The 17,320-nt window shown below is 38.3% G+C and overlaps 1 protein-coding gene across 3 annotated transcripts in view; it reads right to left on the bottom strand.

Moving 5' to 3' along the window:
* The window catches only part of LOC126195820 (transport and Golgi organization protein 1), a 166,227-nt gene that overhangs the window by 99,179 nt on the left and 49,728 nt on the right, over positions 1–17,320 (bottom strand). For all 3 annotated transcript variants that reach the window (XR_007538614.1, XM_049934460.1, XM_049934462.1), the window contains exons 5-6: positions 15,347–15,469; positions 7,769–7,963 (exon numbers count right to left, since the gene is read on the bottom strand). Coding sequence is in view for 2 of the 3 variants with exons in the window: in XM_049934460.1 (XP_049790417.1) it covers positions 7,769–7,963; positions 15,347–15,469 (318 nt within the window). In the remaining variant the exon portion in view is untranslated. The remainder of the gene's footprint in view (positions 1–7,768; positions 7,964–15,346; positions 15,470–17,320) is intronic.

Below are 17,320 nucleotides of genomic sequence, written 5' to 3'. Positions count from 1 at the left end.
CAAAATAAAATAAAATACATAAAATGTTAAGTGATCTGATGTCTTACTTCTATTTGTATATTAATGTATAATACAGTCAATTTATGAGAAAATATTTTAATCAAGATTGGCATTAACATGAATGCCCAGGAATAAAATAATAAAGAGTTATAGTATTTTAAACGAGATATAGCTGTTTGACCATGACCTTTATATTTAAACTTAAAACAATAACAAACTTTCCAAATGAACTGCTGATTTATTTCTTTTCTTACATTAACATGATCTGGAATAATAGTAAGAGTAGATTCTGTTTATTTTAGGTAAAGGTAATATCTAAAAATAACTAAATCCATTTGTATAGCCGTACATTTTATATTTAAAACCAAAAACGAAACTTCAAATGAACAGTTGTCTTACTCTGTACTTATTTAACTACAATGGTGTCAATATAAATATTCTACCACAGAACAAAATCTGTAGTATCTTTTTAAATGGTAACTTAAATGAGTACTTTTATACATATTACCTCTAGCTGAAACAAACACAATCAGCTCTTAATAATATTCCAGATCATGTAAATGTGAAAACAGAAATAAGTCAACAGTTCATTTCAACTTTTGGTCTTGGTTTTAAATATAAAATGCATGGTCATACAAATGGCTTTAGTTCATTACAAACACTATAACTTTTATACATATTACCATTACCTAAAATAAACAGAATATACTCTTATTAATACTCCAGATCATGTTAATGTAAGAAAAGAAATAAGTCAGTATGTCATTTGAAAGGTTTTTTTATTGCTTTAAATTTAAATATAAAGGTCATGATCACACACACATCAAAAAAAGTTTTGCATCACCTCGGTTTCAAGAGTTCCGGAACCTGTACAGAATATTGGAATACAGATCAACATAAAAATCATTTCCACCCTTTTTACTGCTCATGAAAACCACACATTGCATGTTGCACCACCATACAGCGAGACCTTCAGAGGTGGTGGCCCAGACTGCTGTACACACCGGTACCTCTAATACCGAGTATCACGTCCTCTTACACTGATGCATGCATGTATTCGTCGTGGCATACTAGTCACAAGTTCATCAAGGTCACTGTTGGTCCAGATTGTCCCACTCCTCAACAGTGATTCGGCATAGATCCCTCAGAGTGGTCGGTGGGTCACATCACCCATAAACAGCCCTTTTCAATCTACTGCAGGCATGTTCAATAAAGTTCATGTCTGGAGAACATACTGACCACTCTAGTTGAGCAATGTCGTTCTCCTGAAGGAAGTCATTCACAAGATGTGCATGATGGGGGCGCAAATTGTTGTCCATGACGACGAATGATTCGCCAATATGCTGCCGATATTGTTGCACTATCGGTTGGAGGATAGCACTCATGTATCATACAGCTGTTACAGCGTCGACCACCAGCGGCCACCCCAAAACAGCAGGTAACCTCCACATTTCTGAACTCGCTGGATAGTTGTCTAAGGTGTTCAGCCTGACCTGGTTCTCCGATGATTGTCTGGTTGAAGGCATATGCAAAACTCATCGGTGAAGAGAACATGATGCCAATTATGAGCGGTCCATTCGGCATGTTGTTGGGTCCATCTATACCGTGCTGCATGGTATTGTGATTGCAAAGATGGACCTCGTCATGGATGTCGGGAGTCAAATTGCACATCATGCAGCCTATTGCGCACAGTTTTAGTCATAACAAAACATCCTGTGGCTGCACGAAAAGCATTACTCAACATGGTGGCGCTGCTGTCAGGGTTCCTCAGGGCCATAATCTGTAATCATCCATTGCAGTAGTAGCCCTTGGGCAGCCTGAGCGAGGTGTGTCATCGGCAGTTCCTGTCTCTCTGTATCTCCTCCATGTCAGAACATCATCACTTTGGTTCACTCCGAGACACCTGGACATTTCTCTCGTTGAGAGCCCTTCACGGCACAAAGTAACAATGCGGACGCAATCGAACCGCGGTACTGACCGTCTAGGCATGGCTGAATTACAGGCAACATGAGCCGTGTACCACCCTCCCTCCCCCCTCATAGTGGAATGACTGGAACTGATTGGCTGTCGAACTCCCTCCGTCTAACAGGGCTCATGCACGGTTGTTTAGATTTTTGGGCGGGTTTAGTGACATCTCTGAACAGTCAAAGGGACTGTGCCTGTGATACAATATCCACAGTCAATGTCTATCTTCAGGAGTTCTGGGAACCAGGATGATGCAAAACTTTTTTTTTTCTTCTTTTTTTTTATGTGTGTACAAACAGCTGTATCTCATTGTAAATAACATAACTCTGTATTACTTTATTCCTGGGCATTCATGTTAATGCCAATCTTGATTAAAATATTTGCTCATTAATTGACTACATTATACGTTAAAATACGAATAGAAATAAGACATCAAATCACTTGACTTTTTATTTTTATTTTTTTTATTTTGTGCTCTCTAGTTATCGGCAGTCTGACTAAAATATTTGCCTTTATATCGACATTAATAGATGTAAACAAGAACAAATTACATCTCTGAGCAAAGTAGGACTATGTCATATCTTTTTGTCAAGATCTTTGTTACATGAAACAGTTGTATAGCACATGCTGGATGCTGGCGAAGTTTCACTGTCACAATGTAAATGAATCGAGATTGTACAAAAGCATGTGAAGTGATGTACCAACTGGCCATCAAAATGGAAGCAGACAGATGGACACTAACAGAAAAAAAGCTGCTCATACTGTTGCAGTTAGTACAAAACTGAATTTTGAATCCATATCAACAGATAAACAATACATTAAAGCATGTTTCATCTTCTTGTCAGTGAGCCAGCACCCAGCATTATGCTAGAAATAGTGTTGTAACGTCCAGAAAACCATTTGAATATGAAACTGAGAAGGTTCGAAAACTGATTCATGGAATAATAAATAACTATTCAAAAAAGTGAGTGGTTGCAGTTTTATGTGTTTACATTGAATTAATAGTCAAGGGTTCTAAAATGTGTATAATGGATAAGCTTGAACTGCCCATTAATTCTGAAGACTTTTATGAGAACCTTTTACAAGCAACAGAAAAGAGAACGCTGAGTGGGGAAGATGCAGCTTTGGTCGATTCAGCCTGTATAGTTGACACAAGCATTTGGCGCGAAGACATTAAAGATTACTTTTGGGGAAAAAGAGGTTGAGTCAGTTGCAGTTTGCTTTCAGCTGAATAAACAAGATACAATTAAAGCATTTTGTATGTTTTTGACAATTGTGAGATCTTTGATGGAATTGTGAAAACAAAACGAAGTATCTCATGAATTTTCTCCTGTTGACAACTATCATCAAGACAACTGCAGAGCCACCTAGTGAGTCTAACAGACGGTTTTCCCAAACGAATCTGATCATTACTGATGGTAGAGGCTCTCTGTTAATAAAAACTGTTTCTTGAGTACTCTTTTTGAATTGGAATCGTCCACTACCAACTCGTTCTGACCCTTCAAAGTAGATGGAATCTTGGCTGTTCTTGGGTGACACTCCATTATAGACATCCACAGCACGGGAGGGGGGAGGGGGGGGGGAGGAGGGATGTGTAATGGAAATTTTAAACCTTTGAACAGTTTTATAAATGTAGGTACAAATATTTAAGTTTTTTTTTCATTTTTCAACATATTAATAGTTTAGATTTGTGGGTGTTCACCCTACTATAATTTCTGTTTTGTAAATAATCATTATCTGAGAAATATTATTTAACTTAATTAATAAAACATATGATAAAAGATTGTTGGTGCACATGCAAGCTTTATTTCTTACCGGCACAAATGCTGTATTCACACTTTTGAAATGCTCAAGAAGAAGAAGAAGAGTTAAAATAACCTTTTATTAAGTCTCAATCTAACCCCCCCCCCCCCTCCCCAGACAGTCACAGTATCAGAACCTCTTTCGTATAAATCGAGCTCTGGGTATACACAAACAAAGAAGGCCATAATCACACAGGCTGTTAGAGATGGTGAAAAGTAGCTAACGTTTTAAATGTAACCATTCTGTTGGGAATTAAAAAGTAAAATAAAGAAAAGTAATTGCACAGAGTCCAATATGAAAGTAAGTTTCCCAAAATACGATTATAAGGAATAAAAGTTTGCGTATTACTTTTGTGGCAGACTTAATATGTCAAAATTTCACAATATATTTATTACTACTAAAATCTACCTAACGTAAATGTCACTGTGTATTTGTTTGTACCTGCCCGGATAGCTGTGTGGTTAAAGAGCTGCTTCCATGGCAGGGAGGTGCGCTGAGCATGGACTTAATCTGACCGTTAGATTAATGATGAGGGTTGGTGCACCAGCCAGCCTTGATCTACATCTACATCCATACTCTGCAAGCCACCTGATGGTGTGTGGTTGTTAGGCAGTTTCCTAGATCCGACTAGGTGAATACTGGGCTAGTGCCCAAGTTCCGGCTTCGTTACATGATTTGCAAACATTTAGAAAACTGTCACTCACTTTCATATGAATTGTACTACTTGCAGACACTTGGGGTACACACATTCTGCCCCAGGGGTAAAAATGCAGTGACAGGAAAGGATCCGACCACCCCTTAAATTAACCATGCAAAATCTGTCCATACCCATGCTGAACCTGCACCAATGCAAGACAAAGGAACAAGAAAAAGAAACTTGACATTTGTCTGCGTATGGACCCATACATGCCTAACACACAAAATATATAGTAAATAAATAAATTTCAAGGATATGGTATGACTTGACGCACAATTTTCAGAATCTAATAACATTTGTATTGCTGACAGCTAAAACTGATAGCAGATCTCCTGAAACTCTGGTAGCTGTCCATCCTAGTACCAGCAAAGAAGACACTCTACATTAAAATATAATGTTCAATGGGGCATACATTTGATAAGGATGTAGTCCTCTCATATGCAAAGATAGCTGTGAATTATAGGGCAATAGTATTGTTCAAACCTCTCTAAGGTTTTTGTAACATGTTCCACCATAAAGAAGCACTGTACAAACACCAAAGTGAAAATCAGTGTAGAAACAAATTACTCTGCAAACCTGCGGTAGTAAACCATAAGTCGTAAAAGCAACAGCACTGGCAGTTCGCTATTCTGCTTGTGAGTAAGTCTCCCATCAGTCCGAAATCTGCCCAAGCTAAGCAAGTCAATGTTGCACTCAAACTTGAGACTTATAGCCAGCTGTCAGAAACTGCCTCCCACATATAATATCTACCACCTGCCTAGAATTCTTCCAACAATAATTTGAAAGGAGGCACCTGCCTCCAAAAAGATACTGAAATGCTCCATGTCTGAACATAACCAATTATCTGACATTGAAATTGCTACTGAATAGCTAAAATCAAGAAATAGTTTTCTCAGAGCAAGCAAAGGCTATGAACACCAAATCCAATTTAAAATATCTTAAAAAGAGGATATCCAGCACTGCCTAACTTGTGATGCAATCCAGACAATTCAACATGTGTATTCACACCTGACTCTCAGCTTTGAAAGCCTCATGTCTGCAACTCCTAACATAATGGATGTCAACCACTTCTGGGTTAAGCTATCTTAACTTTGGTTTTGTGTAAATTTATGTGGCTTTTTTATTTCTTGTTTGTTATGAGTGCTGTAAGCACCATAAATATACTTATCCATTTTATAATGATAATTTTTAGTCGTTTACTTTAAACTATAATCTGATACTTGAAACATGAGCCAAAGACAGGCTGATAGCAAATTTTGAATCTAGTACTAATTGCTACTTCCCATATTTTTGTTTGGAAGACATGCACTATAATTAAATGGTTTGCTTATTGATTGCATTTAGTCACTTATAATAACTTTTCCCCTCCAATATTCATTAGTTTTCAATGTAACGGTAATGTACATAGGGATATGACTGTTTGTTCACTGCTTATCTGCACAAGCTTCTTTGGTTGTTGTAACCACAACCCTCAGTTCCAAAACAGCTGGCTATCAAACAGAAAGACCTCTTCTTGCTTTGATCTTGAATGTTTAGGATATCCAAGATAACTTCTTAAGATTTTGAATAATTCTTTCTGCCAGGTGTGCTTCCTGTACTGAATGAAGAATACAGAGTGTTCAAGTAAAGGAAAAATTACTGACTACGATGACTTCTCACTAGTGTTGATATTTGACTACAGTTTACTTCTACAGTTGTTTGATCTCCTTCTGACTCACAATTATCAAAGAAATTTTTTGTTCACATTGAACCAATGTTCCTCATAGCTAACCAGTTTGATGAAAACGAGGGAAATGATATACTAAAGTTAAGTTGCTACTGTTATGAAAAACTTATTGTTTTTAGTATACAATGTGAGTTTTGCTGCTTTAATATCTTGTATTTTTGTTCCAAAGGGAATTTTGGGGTTCTATGACTTCAAACTGGACCATTACCTGAGCAATTAAGTCATGACTGCAGGGAAAATATCTTGTCTAGACTGCCTTCCCGTATCTTCCAAAGATAGTATTGCCTTTACATGCCATGTTACTATGGATGAATTTAAGACAATGGAAATGTCAGAATGTCCTTAAAATAAATGGCTATACTTCAAGGAGAATAATATCTGCCAATGGAAAGTCCAGGGTGTCATAATGACAATATTATGAAAAGGATACATTGCTGCTCAACATATAGTGGAGATGCTGAGTCACACACAGGTACAACAAAAGGACTGCTATACAAGTAAGCTGTCAGCCAAAAGGCCGTCTTCTGAATTAGATCACACACACACGACCACTGTCTCTAGTTTCCGAACACATACTCTCTAAGTCTGGCCTCGGCAGCCAGTGACATTAGTCGTGTGTGTGTGTGTGTGTGTGTGTGTGTGTAATTCAGTAGAAGGCCTTTTGGGCTGAAGCTTACTTGTTTAGCAGTCTTTGCCAGGCAGCAGCTCAACGTTAATATTGAATACTATCTGCTTTATAGAACTTGTGTAACATAGGCCTATTGTAAAGTAACAAAGTATTATAAGTCTTTGCAGCTCGGGATCAGTCTTTTTACTTTAAATACCACACTTTTGTGAGTCATTTAAGTTTTCATCATTATGCAGGTGTGCTGGCTCTATATCTATTACATTACAACCCATCACAACACTTACGCTGAAATCAAACGTTGAATGTAGCTCAATTTTACCAGTGTAGTTTTCAAGTTTCTTATTCTTCAATAAGATAGTTATTTGATGAGTTACTGCTGTTCTGAAAAGAAGATATCGTTTCTGAATCACTTAATAGATTTTAGTATGCTAAAAATGCTTGAAAATCTTGGTTGTGTAGGAAGGAGAAACTTTTTTGTAGGAGCCCCTCTCACATTTTATAACTATAAACATGTTCAAGTATTAATATAGTTCTATCAAAACTAGATTAGGCTTAATCTGGTGGGCTAAGTACCTGGGTTTTCAATTTTAAGGACTAACTACATGAGCTCCCGTTTGGGTGTTTATACTCCATGATTATAATCTGTACTACTTTTAATGGAAGCACAATAGGGTATGTCCCACGTAATTTCAAGATTGTCAAATCACCAGATTTTTTAAAGAAGAAAATTGATTGTTTATTAAAATCCTTAATTTCAGTGCAGTGGCTCAAATACTTCATTAGACAACAAGGAATTACAAAATTTCTTTGCCTGCAGTGCTGTACATATTGGTAAATAATTCTGACACTATGTCACCAGTGTTACAACGCTATTCATGCTCTGAATAATAGCAACAAACTGCATACAAAGTGTTTAAGCATGAAATGAATGTGTGCATGTATAAATTACCTGTGATGCCTCCAATTCTGATTTTAACAGCATGACCACTTTATCAGAATCAAATGAGGATGTCTGTATAGAACTGAGTTCCTCTTCTTTCTTCTGCAGTTCTTCTTTCAAAGTGGAATTCTCTGTTTTTAAGCACAGTAACTGCTTTTCTAATTTAAAAATATTTGATGTTAATGAAATGTACCGTGGCTTTTGCTGAAATAAAAAAAAAGAAAAGAAAAAAAAAAGAAAAAAAATAATGTGAAATTTTCTATTTTTAAACAGAATACGTGATGCATAATTGATGAAATATCAAATTGCAATCGACAAGTACAACAAATACATCTAAATGTAGACACACACAATAATGGACACCAATAGTATATATTTTAGTATAAAAATCAATTACTTTTTCAAACACATGTATTTTGGAAAAAAGTATTATGATTTAGCCACACAAGTGCTGATAAAAGAATTTCATACTCATTTTGAAAATGCTGACTACAGTACAAAGAAAAAAGATTAACCATAACAAAGAACTGGCCTCCACAAAACATACAGCTTTTTATATACAAATTAAAAAGCCAATTCAGTTACAAGAAACAACCGTCATAGCACATCTAAAACACTGACCGTGTGAAGAAAATGGGACTGCAACTAATGAGAAAATATCAAAGTTACAATTACTTCATAAAAAGCACATGTAATTTTTGAGGAAAAGATATTGGTTGAAATCACAAGTATAAAGACTGAGACCGAAAAATCGTTCATAACGAGAAATGTGAGGATCAAGTAGTGATATTCCTTATAGTAAAGGATGGAAGAAAAGAAGATTTGGCTCATTATTTTTGTGACTACTATTGGACAAAATAATTTACAAAATAAAATATCTTCTGTTCATGAAGAAATAGACTCAACTGAAATCTTAACTGCATCAAAAGGGAAGAAGAGAGTCATCTGACAAATACTCCTTCAGAATGAGATATGAATGAGGCATTCAAGGAATGAGGAATTTGAACTTAAAGAGTGTCCCGGTTAAAATTACAATTTCCCCCAGGTGAAAATACACTTTTTCCGTGTTAAGTGACAGTATACTTTTCCTCAGAACTGTAAAACATCAATCCTTTGAATGGTTATGGTTTTATATGCTGACATAGAACTTCTCGGACCTTTAGAAAACCAAACTCACTATATATTAAAAAAAAAAAAAAAGTTTTGGATAGATCTTTCATGTGCAGCAACATGTACGATGCATATTTTCATATTACGAAAGTGTACATTTAAATTCCACCAAACGTCGCATGTTACTTTCCGAAGCATTGAAATCAAGATTGCAATGCGCTTTTGTAGCCAGTCATAGCTCGTCACGTGATCTCGCCAGCCGATGACAGTGGATCTTCTAGCGGAGGATACGTGATGTAGTCAGCCAATAGCAATATCACTGTTAAGTAGCGCGTACGCACAAATAGGAAAAGTTAGTGGTTTAAATTAACATAAACAGCATTACTACAAGAAAAGCAAAGCTTTCACATACAATATTGGTCTCGAAGATTAATAAGCAGCAAGAGAAGCTAAGCTTTCATATATAATGTTGAACTTTAAGATACATCACACTAATGTGTCAGTAAAATTTTTAATAAAGACATAAATGTCTGATGATCTGAGCTCGAAATTTTTCTAAATGTGCGTCCTCAAATACTTGGTTTAGAGTCAAACGCTCTGTGATTTAAGAAATTCATCGTCCATTCTCGCACATAATTCATCTTGCATAAAAGGAAATTTACTTTGAAAGTAACGCTTTGCAAACAACCATTCGCAATATTTTCCCGTGACCTGTTAGAACAGGCGTCACCGCATTTGCACAGCTACAATGATGCAAGAAGCCTGTATGTTCGTTGGTGTAAAACATTAGAAGATCTTACAGTATGTCATAAAAGAAACAAAACATCGGAGGATACTCCAAGAACATCGGAATTTCGTGAACCATACTAAAATGCGTAATTTGGCTTAAAGTGCTCATTCGTATGTCCAGATTAGGATGCAAATTTTCTTGAATACCAGTACTGTATTATCTCATGTTTGGTTCTTTATTATGGCATAATGCCATACGCACTAGAAGATGAAAACATTCACTTTTGAAATGCAGTGAACAGTTGAAACTAGCCCATAGTATGGAATGAAACACATCGTCTCAAATAAATTGACTGCCCCAGCGGAAAAGATTAATAAAAGCCAAATTTCTTTAGCAAACCGACAAAAATAACTTCATTGTACTGCAAGGCGATTAATACTTGACTGTCAGAAAAGTGGAGATAAAACCTGAAACTAATAACATATTTTAGCCTTCCGTAATCATGCGAATGTATTTTAATTCATTTGATAGCTCATGGCCATCTGTTTTGTTTTCGTTTAATGTGAGAGCAACAAATGAAGAGGAAGCAGGAAAATCACTAAACGTAAACACGGGTCACATGGAGACTCCCCACTACAACTCAGACTGCTCTGTGGATCAGCCCCGGATCTCCGATATTTCTGAACTGGGGCAATATTAGATAGTGGCACCCAACCACACGTCTGTAGCCAGAAGCAGGAGAAGGTAATTCTCATATGCGACTCAACTGCACATGCACAAGAGCCCTCCGCAACTGCTCAAACGAATCCATAGTAAACACTTGTGACGTCACGTTCATCGGAGACAATTTGTTGTTAGAAAGCTTTGCATAGTCTTCCCAGAGCCTTTGACACACTTTGCAATTGGCAAACGCTTGTATGTGAAATGGGTTTTATTGTTGTATATGGCATATTTCCTTTGCGACTTAAGTTTTACTTTCGTTTTTTTCCTCTCGTTCATGTTTTTTTGCGGCAGTATTATTCTGCAGAAGCGGGATACAATAATATCCCTTGTTAGAGTATTGGTTCTTACCCGTCAAAATGACAAAAATTTCCTGGACTTCTGAAAAATTCCCGTGTTTATCCCAGTTTTCTCCCGGATGAAAAAATTCCCGGGTTTTTCTCGGGTCTCCCAGTTGCCCCGGGTCATATACAACCTTGGAAAACAAAAAAAAAAGAAAGGGAGGGGGGGGGGGGGGGGCTGTGAGAAGGGAGTAGATGAAAAGAAGACATTAATGGAATTAATGAGGACTACAGAATAAAACAAATACATTCCACAAAAATACAATGAGAATTAATGGATATTAATAACAGTACATTGATTTCCATTTTGGGTTTTCCTGCTGTCTCCCATGACAAGAGGTCTGAATAGAAGTAAATACCTACAGCAATAGTGTGGATATCAAAAGGTACATCTGTGGATCTCCACATACCACTCTTACAAGGTGCAATCGACTTTTTGAAACAAACCTATACAGCGATGTAGCTTAAGATCCCAGGTATGAAGCACTGCAGCCATTCACCTTGGTGGGCCCTCCTTTGTGAGTAACTCAAGAAAAAAATTTGGGAATTTTGCACGGTGTTCAATAGCGTTACAAAAATAGTATTACACATGCTGGTTGCAGGGTGTAATGGACAGGGTAGGGACTTGACATGCAGAAGGTCATGGATTCAAGTTTCATCAAGTGCATTGAGTTTTTTCATTTCTAAACCTTTACTGAAATGACTTCAGATCATCATTTTTAGGCAATTAATTGGTTTGAATGTCATTTTTATTTCTACTTCTTTGTCACATCTTTTTAATCATTAACTTTTTCACTTGGTCTCATTTTTCTTCCTAACATTCTTTTTCCACTTGACACCTTTGTTCATGTGATTTTAATTAATTTTATGTATTAATTTCAGTTTAATTTCTTTCATTTTACTATTTTTTTTTCCTAGTTGTTGCATTCATTATTTCTCTTCCTCATTTTGCTCGAGTTTCATTTTACTTATAATACCTTCTTTCATTTAAATCTTCATCTGAATTATCTTGTTTATAGTGCAATAGGAATTAAGACTATATTTTAAATGTCTGCATGACAATTGCCACGCAAAAAAACACACATCTTGTAACAAAGAATGCATCAACAGATCAGCATTTTCAAATAAATGAGTATTATAACAGACAAATATAATTAAATTTACATTCACAAAAATTCCAAGTGACCAAAGAATGAAACCTCCTGGCAGATTAAAACTGTGTGCCGGATCGAGACTCGAATGCGGGACCTCTGCCTTTCACGGGTAAGTGCTCTACCAACTGAGCTACCCAAGCACAACTCACGGCCCGTTCTCCAGCTTTACTTCTACCAGTACCTCATCTCCTACCTTCCAAACTTCACAGAAGCTCCCCTGCGAAACTTTCAGAACTAGCACTCCTGAAAGAAAGGATATCGCGAAGACATGGCTTAGCCACAGCCTGGAGGATGTTTCCAGAATGAGATTTTCACTCTGCAGCGGAGTGTGTGCTGATATGAAACTTCCTGGCAGATTAAAACTGTGTGCCGGACCGAGACTCGAACTCAGGACCTTTGCCTTTCGTGGGCAAGTGCTCTACCAACTGAGCTACCCAAGCAAGACTCACAGCCCGTCTTCCAGCTTTACTTCTACCAGTACCTCGTCTCCTACCTTCCAAACCTTTCGCAGTAGAGCTTCTGTAAAGTTTGGCTTCAGGCGCTCACAGAATCGTCGCGCATAATATTTTGGGGAATAATTCTTCAATGTATTTACGAGGGTGAGTCAAATGAAAACCTTAAATATTTTTTAAAATCTTATTTATTGTGCAGAAGTGGTACAAAGCTGTATCACTTTTCAACATAATCTCCCCCACACTCAATGCAAGTCCTCCAGCGCTTACAAAGTGCATAAATTCCTTTAGAAAAAAATTCTATTGGTAGTCCGCACCCATGCATCATGTGGTGTACCTCTTCATCAGAACGGGACTTCCTTCCTCCCATTGCGTCTTTGAGTGGTCCAAACAAATGGAAATCACTTGGGACAAGGCCTGGTGAGTATGGTGGATGAGGAAGACACTCAAAATGCAGGCCTGTGATTGTTGCAACTGTTGCACAGGCAGTGTGGGGCCTTGCATTGTCATGTTGCAAAAGGAAACCTGCTGACAGCAAGCCACATTGCTTCGATTTGATTGCAGGCCGCACATGATTTTTTAGGAGTTCTGTGTATGATGCACTGGTGACAGTGGTCCCTCTAGGCATATAATTCTCCAAAATGACGCCTTTTTGTCCCGAAAGAGAGTGAGCATAATCTTCCCTGCTGATGGTTCTGTTCGAAACTTCTTTGGTTTTGGTGATGAAGAATGGCGCCATTCCTTGCTCGCTGTCTTCATTTCCGGTTGGTGGAAGTGAACCCAGGTTTCATCCCCAGTAACAATTCTTGCAAGGAAGCCATCAACTTCTCGTTCAAAGCGCAGAAGAAGTTCTTCACAAGCATCAACATGTCGTTCTCTCACTTCAGGAGTCAGCTGCTGTGGCACCCATCTTGCAGACACTTTGTGAAACTGGAGCACATCATGAACGATGTGGTGTGCTGACCGATGACTAATCTGTAAACATGCTGCAATGTCATTCAGTGTCACTCAGCAGTTTTCCTTCACTATGGCTTCAACTGCTGCACTGTTCTGTGGAGTCACAACTCGTTGTGCCTGACCTGGATGAGGAACATCTTCCACTGAAGTCACACCATTTGCGAACTTCTTTCTCCATTCATAGACTTGCTGCTGTGGCAAACACGCATCACCATACTGAACCTTCTTTCGTCAATGAACTTCAATAGGTTTCACACCTTCACCATGCAAAAACCGAATAAAAGAACGCTGTTCTTCTCTGGTGCAAGTCGCAAGTGGGGTGGCCATCTTTATACTGATACTGCAGTGGTATGTGTGCATATGCACTATGCTGCCACCTACAGGCCATTCTGCACGCTGTTTGTAGCACGCTTACCAACTTGCAGGATAACGGCACGAAATTTCGATTTGTTATTACAAATTTAAGTTTTTCATTTGACTCACTCACGTATATAACACTACTTCTTAAATGCTACTGTGTGTCATGTAAAATTCTGAAATTTTTTTAATCACGTAAATGAGGGCACACCAGGGTGAATGGTTGAAGGGTGTGATACCTGGGATCTTAAGCTTCATCACTGTATAGGGGATTTCAAACAAATGGTTCTTCTCGTTAGATGCAGAAAGAAATGAGTTTAAATTTGACGTGACTGACAATGAAATATTTCCACCAATAATTTGGAGCAAAGCAGCTTCAATGGTGCATGCACACTTCAGCTGATGAAAATTCAGACCAGGCACTAGAATGGTGTCAGGGCTGTGGTGCACTGGACATGTTAAAATTATTTACAAAATTTAATATCCATAAGATGTGGATGCGGATGTTGATCAAAAGCCTGTGGATGCACATATGGAACTTGAGGACATGGATAGCATTTCTCTAATCCACACAGACACCTCTACTCATGACTCATGGTCTTTTGTATCCTCTGTATTTTTCTTTGTTCACCTATCTTTCTTTTCAGATACTGGTAAGACAAATCGTGTTCTAAAAATGTTTCTGCATACAACAGAACTTGCTGTCAGCTTTCAATGCTAAAGGTACACACTTTTAGAATCTAAATTAAGTTGTAAATAGATAAACCTTATCTTAAAGGGTACACTACATGAATTTATTAACCAGCAGAAAAATCCTCACAACCCTCATAGTAATGCTAATGATAGTACAGCATTCAGAACAGGGTCATTAACAACGAGAGTGGAGGAGATGAAGAAAATGTATATAAACTAGAAAGAAAGAAAGAAAGAAAAAAAAGGGCAAGTCACTAAAAGACTACATAAAGAGAAATTTAAATACAGAAAATAAGTTGATACAAAGGAGGCACCACAGGACAATTGGAAGTCATGCAGAATAGTGAGTCAGATAACATTGATTCGAGAACCTATCCACATTTCTATGAACAACAGAAAGCTCTAATAGAATACAAGCCTAAAACAGTTAAAGTTGAAGAACAGAGGCGCGGAACATGAGGCAGAGTTAGTGCAGAATAACTATCAAAAGAAGGTGGCACTGGTTGCTTTTACATGAATACAGATGTAAACAGGACCAGAAGGATCAGATAAGTCAACAGAAATGAGGATAATTGGTGTGTGTAAAATGACAGGATGAAAACACAAGAAGAATTAACTGAAATGACGGATTATTGCTTCTAAGTACATTCAATGCTGACAAGGAAGTTCTCACTGAATCTGTACTGAACTAGTAACCACTAGTAGTCTTGATAACCCAAGAAAGCAACCTACAAATATGTTACACAAGAACTGCATTGAGAGAATCAGACAAAAAAGAAAAACACTGCTGTTCTGAGTATCTGGAAGGCAGTAGGGAATATATCTTTATGAAATTAATTATTTGCTTTGTGGAAATTACAGTGGCTTAATTCTCTTCCAGAATTTTGCAATGGTTAACCATTTTCATGACATATGGTTGATTTCTCTTTTTCTGAAAACCAATCAACACTTGTGTTTCAGAAGTTTATTGTTTTTATTGATTAGTGTCAGACTACATCAACTATTGAAAGCAATATTTCAAGTCAAACAATATCTTTGTTTACTGTTATGTGCTTAAGAACAATGATTCTTACCAAAAAATGTGATACCATAACAGTGAAAGCCAAAACACAACCAGTGACAGCTGCTGTTATCATCATATATAAAGCATTATCTGATAATGCATCATAAAGCTTTCCAGTTCCATCACTATTGTGCTGCAACATAAAAAAATCCAGGATTAAATAAATAACTGTTACCTGCAACTAAGAGCATTAAAATTAAAAGTACATAAAGAAAGTGTTGAACACACTAGTCTCTTCGTGTCTGCTTCCCCTACCCCATAGTGACATGAACAATGCCTGTTTAAACAAGTCTGCTGCTTGATAAGTAAAAATTTTTTCTGTTATTATTTGCTGTAATTTTAGTTAGAAGACTGCTCCCTTACATACACTTCATTCAGCAAGGTTATGCTTCACAATAAATATACAAATCTTCGATATGTCTGAACAATGGCTTATGTTACTGATTAATTTACGTAGGTGAAGGGGACGTGTGTACGTGTACGTACGTGTGTGTGTGTGTGTGTGTGTGTGTGTGTGTGTGTGTGGTGATTGGAGATAAAATACTAACAAAAGAGAACAAACATTTTTTATTCCCCATAATCTACATCTATATTCTGCAAGCCACCTTACAGAGTCTGGCGAAGGGTGTTTTGTGTCCCGCTGCCACTCCCACTTTTCTGATCCAGTTGTGAATGGTTTGCAGAAAGAATGACTGCTGGTCATGTGATCCCTAGTGTGATGTCTGAAAAGATAGACTGCTACTTACCGTAAAGAAGACAAGCTGCAGATAGGCACAATTAAAAGATACTCAAATATAGCTTTTGGCAACAGCAGCCTTAATCAGTAAAGACACACACACACACACACACACACACACACACACAAGCAAGCACACCTCACGCACACATGACTGTCAACTCCAGCATCTCAGGCCAGAATGCAACATCACGTGGGATGCAAGCAGCAATCAGGAGGGGATGAGGAAGGGGGAGGATAGTAGTGTATGGGTGGAGTGAGAGACGAATACTCTCTGGTGAAGTGTGCAGGGACCAGAGGTCAGGAGATTGTGAGGCAGAAGGTAGGGAAAAAGGGAACCAAAAAAGGAGAGGAGTGGGGAAAGACAGGCGGATGCGTTGGCAGAGGGCTGCAAATAAACAGGATGGGAGAAGAGAATGGGAAGGAGATGATAGGACAAAGGGGGTGGAAACTTGGGTGGAGGGTGTGGGGACAGTATATTACCATAGGTTGAGGCCGGGATAATTATGAGAGCGGAGAATGTGTTGTAAGGATAACTCCCATCTGCATAGTTCAGAAAAGCTGCTGGTGGAGGGAAGGATCCAGATAGCTCGGGTAGTGAAGCATCCAATGAAATCAAGTGTGTTATGTTCAGCTGCATGTTGTGCCACAGGGTGGTCTACTTTGCTCTTGGCCACGGTTTGGCGGTAGCTGTTAATCCTTGGGGATAGCTGGTTGGTAGTCAGACCAATATAAAAAGCGGTGGAGTGACTGCAGCAGAGCTAGTAAATGACATGGCTGCTTTCACAAGTGGCCTAGCCCCTGATGGGTACAATAAACTTGTGGCAGGACTGGAATAGGAAGTGCTGTGTGGGTGGATTGGGCAGGTTTTGCACCTGGGTCTTCCACAGCGATATTATTCTTACGGCAAGGGGTTGGGATTGTGAGTGGCACAGGGATGGACAAGGATGTTGTGGTGGTTGGATAGGTGATGGAACTCCACTTTAGGAGGGATAGGAAGTATCTTGGGTAGGATGTCCCTCATTTCAGGGCACAATGATAGGTAATTAAAGCCCTGGTGAAGGATGTGGTTCAGTTGTTCCAGTCCGTGGTGGTACTGGGTGACGAAGGGAACACTCCTTTGTGCCTGGTTTTTGGGGGTGGTGGGAGGATTGCGGTCGTGAGGGGCAAACTGCGGAGGAGATCTGCTTGTGGACTAGGTCTGGGGAACAGGGCCTGTCTGTGAAGGTCTGGGTAAGACCCACAACA

The sequence above is a fragment of the Schistocerca nitens genome, chromosome 7, assembly GCF_023898315.1.
Source record: "Schistocerca nitens isolate TAMUIC-IGC-003100 chromosome 7, iqSchNite1.1, whole genome shotgun sequence".
Lineage (NCBI taxonomy): Eukaryota > Metazoa > Arthropoda > Insecta > Orthoptera > Acrididae > Schistocerca > Schistocerca nitens.
The sequence above is the reverse complement of the archived record's forward strand: the minus strand, read 5'-3'. Positions and strand labels throughout refer to the sequence as shown.